Source organism: Ostrinia furnacalis, unplaced genomic scaffold, assembly GCF_004193835.3.
Source record: "Ostrinia furnacalis isolate ACB-3 unplaced genomic scaffold, ASM419383v2 OfSCF2491, whole genome shotgun sequence".
NCBI lineage: Eukaryota > Metazoa > Arthropoda > Insecta > Lepidoptera > Crambidae > Ostrinia > Ostrinia furnacalis.
In genome coordinates this window covers 1,411,504-1,418,354 of record NW_021132730.1, presented here as the reverse complement: position 1 = coordinate 1,418,354, position 6,851 = coordinate 1,411,504, and the positions used below count along the sequence as shown (strand labels likewise).

General features: G+C 37.3%; 1 protein-coding gene across 1 annotated transcript; it reads right to left on the bottom strand.

The window, feature by feature from the left end:
• Positions 1-2,892: 2,892 nt before the first annotated feature.
• On the bottom strand, positions 2,893-4,155 carry LOC114355734 (forkhead box protein D3). Its single transcript, XM_028308728.1, has one exon. It carries the CDS (start codon positions 4,117-4,119, stop codon positions 3,223-3,225), a length of 897 nt encoding a protein of 298 aa, XP_028164529.1. The 5' UTR covers positions 4,120-4,155; the 3' UTR covers positions 2,893-3,222.
• Between the last annotated feature and the right edge of the window lie 2,696 nt (positions 4,156-6,851).

Genomic DNA, 6,851 nt, shown 5'->3' with positions numbered 1-6,851 from the left:
GATGATATGATGATGATTATGCATTAGTAATGTCTGAACTTTCTATATTTGAAAAGCGAAATGATGATGATAACTGAGACAGTTTACTCTCTGTTTCAGTCAATTTCATCATTGTAATGATACCGTGGAGCCATGGTATTATACCGATACAGGATTTATCAGTTCTCAAGCGGATTTAGCATACAATTTCTAGAATCATCATCATCATTTCAGTAATAGGTGAACATTTATGATCTCCCCGTACTATTTTCTAGAATAACAATCTTGTGCCTGCACCGACCATTTGAGTCTATGAAGACTTGACTTGGAAAATTGAGGTAGAGTCAAATGAGTTGTAACATGTTTCCAAAATTTATATTGATTTTTCATTGGAAAAACGTATGATTTAACATTTTTGTGAAACTATCGGATTGTTCAACGTATAAATGCCCGTGTAGGAGAGCGTCTAATAATTATGTATACCTACTGTAAATTATGTAAAAATTTATCTTTTTCACACCAAAATGAATCTCCCTTCGCTCTGATGGTGGATGGAAGAAAAGTAACTTGTTATTGTTTTTTTCATATCTGACAAGCAGCAAAAAACTGTTACAAACGTGTGCCGTAACATAAACATTTTATGACACGTTCTGGAAACCAATTCGACTCGAGCTATGTTTTGTTAAAAGAGATGAACGGAGCATTGTATTGGCTTTAATTTAATTTATTTTAATATTGCCGAGTTGATTTATGGAGGACTCAAAGGTTTCTTAAAATTAAGATTTCAACATGTTATCGCGATAAGGAATGGGACAACTAAACGTTTTTGTGACTTAAAAAAATGATTCTTCCACTTGAAACTTTGACAGTCACTCAGTCAAGTGGCTTGATATCCCTCTTTCAAGCCGCTTAATTTTTTTTTAGATAGATACGAGTTTAAGTAAACAAAATAATAAATTATTACAAAAAAAGTTAAAGTACCTAATCAAACAAGTGGTTTAAATAAAAAAAGTATAAAAAATCGTTAGGGCCATATTATCATTAAAAAAAACTTATTTTTTCTCAAAATCAGATTCTAAGCAGAAAACAAACATACACGATTTGTTATCTACATATAATAGGAAAATGAATCGCAAAATAAAATTTTACCAATTCTTTTTTTTAATGTTCGTTGAAGTCCAAGGATTGTTTTTACCGAGATTTGCAAAATTCAATCCCTAAGGGGGTAAACCGGGGTCCACGCGTCGAAGTCGCGGGCGGCCGCTAGTTGGGGATAAAAAGGCAAATTAATTCATTTCTGAAAACCTCACATTTTCAAGTAAAAATAACTTACACCACATTTTTTTTATCCACAACTAGGAAGCTACCTGTATCTCACCTGATAGAAAGTGATGCTCACGCCGAAGATGGAAGCTTCACCCGGCGAGCGAGCGTACCTAATCTTGAAACATAATGTAGAGTCAATAAAATTGCATTTTTTCAATGTATCTTCAAATACATTTTTAACGATTTCAATTTAAATTTAAATAGGTAGAATGCAGTATCCGCTCACATATTATAATTTAATTTGACATTTGCACAGGAAAAGATAAAAAACCTAAATGCTCTTTGAATTTTATTTCAAAGAACATGTGCGCATGAGCATGGAATTGCATGTACCTTTTATGTCATATGTTAATAATTGTTATTTTTACTCGTTATTTATTTTACACAGACAACAGGTCACTGTCAATGTCACTAAATGGTGTAATAACAATAACAGAAAATAAATGCTGCATTTGTGTAAGCTTTTTCAGCTGTCCAAATGTTATAATATGGTCAAGTGTGCATTGAAATACGAGTATGTGGTGAAGTATCTAGTACCTACAACATAAGTTTTAGGGTTCCAGTTCCATACCCCTAGAGTAAAAACGGGACCCTATTACTGAAACTTCAGTCTGTCTGTCTTTAGGTATCTTGTGATCTGTGATATCTAGGCGGGCAAAGCCGCGGGCGTATGTTAGGAAAAAATGATTTGTTTTTCTTAGATATTTTTTCTCCAACCCAATCAGATTTTCTTTTGAATTGAGATATTTCTATGTAATTTATTTTCAATAGTTCATTGAATTAGAAAATGAGTGATATACAAAATCTATGAAGGAGTCACTATTTGAACCTCTTAACAAAGTGTTAAGTCAAAAGATTGTTTGTGCAGCTAGGTACTAGCCAAAAATGGCTCTAACCACCTTTCTGTATTTTAACGATGTCATGACATTGTAAACATGTACGAGTACCTACCTAAAGAAACTACAATTAAATAAATAACTATTTGTATAACTCGTACATCATTTTACCAAGACTGCTTTAGATACTAATACTTATTAATCTGTGATATTTTGAGAAAAGTTAATAATACGAAAATAGTTTTTTCTTCAGGGTTATTAAAATCATAAAACGTTTTCTCGTAATATTTTTATATTTATCACTTAAAAATAAGTTATTACACAAAAATATACTACAATTGTACTGTTTAAATACATCTTACAATTATTTTTTGATGTACAAATTCCTTATAATTCAAGGACTTTTGGAAACTACATTTTATTTTAGCGAAATATTTTGGCAAACGTAGGCAAACCTTGCAAGTTGCAAGATGGATGTTCCCTAGCATATAATTATTTATCTACACTAATAAATTATTGCAATACCACTAATTAGAATTAGAAAAGTCTACAATAACTAATATTTACAAGAAAAACTTACAATTTATCCTATTTTGTACACGAAATGACTAGACATTATGATTTATCACCACTTTTTAATAAAAAAAGAAAGAATATGAATAAACAAAATATATTAAACAAAATTATCTTATTTACCTAAAGAAAGTTTAAGAGTTGTTTATTAAAAAGTAGAGATAATATTTTAGCACTTTAATTTTAAACTTATTTCGTATTTATTTTTACGGACGACCTTTCGCAATAACATTATTCCAATGTAAATAACAACTCAACATGCGTAAAGCATTAATAATTACATTTTGCCACAAAACAAACATATTTGGTAACTTTACAATGGCTTGGTCATTATTACTAAACACTATTTGATATTTGGTTGAAGCTTTATACCCGTGTAGGCAAATATACATCTTAAAATCACTGAAACGTCTTTCAACTACCACTTCAGTCATGTAGCGAGGACTCGGTACTCAGTCCGACGGACTTAAAACGGGGAGGGACTAGAAACACACCCGTTGAGGTACATTCACCTCGCCCAGTCGTCTGGAGGACAATTCCCCTGATGCAGGGGAGAAAACGCACTTCTTCTAGGCTCGGATGTCACTGGGGAGTCTTGTGATCCAATTATTGACTCAATAGAGAACCCATTTCGTGACCGCTTCCCTCTAGGTTCGGTGGTTTCTGCAACTCGCGGCGGCAGCGGGACTGGGCGCAACGCCGCCGGCGGCGGGCGCGGCAACGACAGCAGCGGCGTCGGCGGCAAATAACACGGCAGCGGCAGCAGAGGAGCGTACGCCTCCCGAGCGAGCATCGCCACCACTGCGTGAGCATGCTGCAACGACGGCGCCGGCCTCTTGTACCTCTTCCTCCTCCGCAGAAAACTCCCATTGTCGAACATATCCTCCGCCAACGGATCCAGCGTCCAGTAATTCCCTTTTCCAGGATTTCCCGGCTCCCGCGGAATTTTAATAAAGCAATCGTTCAAACTCAAATTGTGCCTGATCGAATTCTGCCACGCGGGAAACTTTTCTCTGTAGTACGGAAACCTTGTCATGATAAATTCACAGATCCCGCTCAGCGTCAGTTTTTTGTGCGGCGACTGGAGGATGGCCATTGTGATGAGGGCGATGTAGGAGTACGGCGGCTTGATGAGCTGGGACGAGGATTTTTGTTTGGGTTTCTTCGGCGAGCTGGATTTTGTGTCACTGGGGCTGGAGGCCTCGAACCTTTCGGAGTCGCTGGACGGCGGCGGGACTTCTGGCGTGTCTTCGTCCACGGAGACGTAGGTGTCGTCTTGAGGGTATTCCGTGCTCTCGTCTCTGAGGTAGTGAGGGAGGTAAAGCCGCGGCGGAGGTCGGAGGTCGAGCGGAAGATCGCCTTCGATGATCATGTCGCGGTATTGGGCGAGATCACAATCTTCCATGCTGTGTCACATGTCAGAGGTGCGTTTGGGCGCGTGGCGCGGTGTGGACTGCGGCTGAGGGCCGCGGCCGGGGCTCTGCCCCCGAGGCCCCGCCCCCGGGGGGCCGCCCCGGGCCGCGTTTACGTTCCAGTAAACACAACAATTGTCGTTATTATTACTGCGGGTCGGGCTTTGTGCATGAATTTCAGGCCGCCGACTAATAATTATTAGTACGCCTCGTGCTTATCGATTCAACTTTGTTGCGGTATTTATTTTGGATGGGATTTTGTTTTTCGCTTTGCGCTCGACGCGTTTGTTTTTTGTTTTGTGGTAAATCTACATGGGATAGTAGAATGTTTATCACATGTAGCTTTTATTGTATCTACGAGTGTAATATGATGGTTACTTACTTATTTTTATATCTTTAAAATTAACAATAGGTTATAGGTTTTTTACAAGGATTTTATTCATGTCACCTATTTTAATGTTGATAAGTTTTATCTACTTCCCAAAACAATATTTAAAAATTAATTAATCATAAAGTCTGTGTACTCAGCTGCTCTTAAAAATTAACGCATGCATATTGACCATGAAGTCGCAAACGAACAAAAAGTCAGTTCAACAAACCAGTTAAAAACATCATGCCCCAAACGAATGATAACAAAAATCCGATTCTCATAAGAGCATGTTCAAAGAAAAATTTAATAAAGACCTTTCGTATCGCAAAGGCAACTGTTTACAGAGATATATGCGACCCATGATCCTTTAATCCTAAAGGACTCGTTACGTAGTTATTGAAAAAAATCTCATAAAGCGAATTCTAGCACTCCATTCAGGTAGATGTCTTCAAATAAAACGCGCGCAAAAAATATCCAGAGATACCGTTGACAATGCCCCGGTCTGTAGAAAACCTTCGTATATGTTTCGTACCAAAACATTTACCCCTCAGGCGTTGGGGAAAAAGCTACACGAGGGAGCGGGACAGGAGAGCCGCTAGAGAGAGAGGGGGGACGGAATTGGCCAATCAGGGCGGGGATACCGCTGGGCGGGGCGCCCCAAAGCTAACATGTCAGGGCGGGGCGGTAGATCCTATTATTGTCTCGCAAGGCAAATAATATTTTGCACAATGTACACACTGGCTAGGGGGGCGCACAGCGTCCCTCGCTAATTTATTCCCAACTTCGGTTACCGGTTGTTTTTCAGCTTTGCAAGCTTGTTATTTAAATTGGAAGCTCCGAGTTATTTGTGTGTTGCTGGCTGTAGACATTGTACGTCGTAATGAAGGAATTTCACGCTGTTTGTTGTAGGATTTCGGGCGATTGTGGGGTATTGCGTGAGTTCTGTGGATCACTTCTTTTTGATCGCCTCTCTTTACGCCGTTCGCAGTTTAGGGTTAAATTTGGGCAACTTTTGCGGGAAACTTTTGATGAAACGATCTGGATTGTAGAGTTTATGATTGCTGAAGCTTTCGCGTTCAAGCTTCGCGTTCTAGTTAGAGAGTGGATTTTCCTGGAAACCCTGGGTTCGATATCCCGGTGGGGCACACGAATTATTCGTAGTAAAGAAATTAAAATCTTTTGGTAAGTATGAATACAGACGAAAATTGGCCAAGTTATGAAACGTCTACATACATAGGACAATACAACGGCCGCCATTCAGTCCTGTAATATTAAGGTAACTTATGAGTTAGTTATGACAAACGCCTTTCCTCATCTCTGCATCACTGAGAATTATTAAGATGGGATAATTAACTTACTGAAGTAAGGCAAACTTACAAAATACTACGTGCTGATTTAATTGGTATGATTCAAGTTTCAACCCCTCAGAATAGTAATAAATGGGAAAATGCTGTCGCGACGTTCTTTCTGCATTCCTATAACTTGGCTGGCTTTAAACACGAGTTAATAAGGGACGAGGGACTTATTTCACTAAGGATGATAGATCCTACAAGTATGCATGCTTTTCAATGCAAAATTCTGTACCATTTTTTTAAAGTTTCGAGTGCAAACTAGGAATCAAACTTGTGACTTCGTTATATTTTATGAAGTTAGAGCACCTTAAAAGCTTTTGTAAGTAACTACAATGTACATCGGCACAGCACATTCCCTACCCACCGGGTGTAAGAAGTGTAGCTGGCTCGAGTATTGGCATGTTATTAAATGTATTAGATACTGTAGTGACTTTTTATTGGTGTTCCTATTAATGAATATTAAGTAAAAGTTTACATTTACGTAGTATTGCATTATATTGCAAAAAATGCTAAATAAATTCGTACTTTAATGTTCAGTTTAATAAAATAATAATTTATCATAAAGTTTAGTTTTCATTCAGCGTTTAGCTATAGGTAGGTACTTCAATATTAAACAAGATATGTAGACCTATATAATCCAAATATTCTAATAAATTCAAAGTGAAAGCGAAAATACGGCTGATAAATGAAATTAAAAACAATTTAATCCACCTAACTGGTACATTAAGCGTTTTAAAGCTAGCAAATTGAAAATAACGATTCTACAGGATGTTAGGTAAATGGGTATATTAGCCGACACTAGCCCATGTTAACATGGTCATATAAATGGTATGGTGAAGTCAGAAATTTGATATTATCATTTTAATTTTTTTAATTTTCATACAAAATAAATTTTATAAAATCCGATTTGTATGAAAATTAAAATAATTAAAATGAAGATATCAATTTTCTGACTTCACCATACCATNGTATGGTGAAGTCAGAAATTTGATATTATCATTTT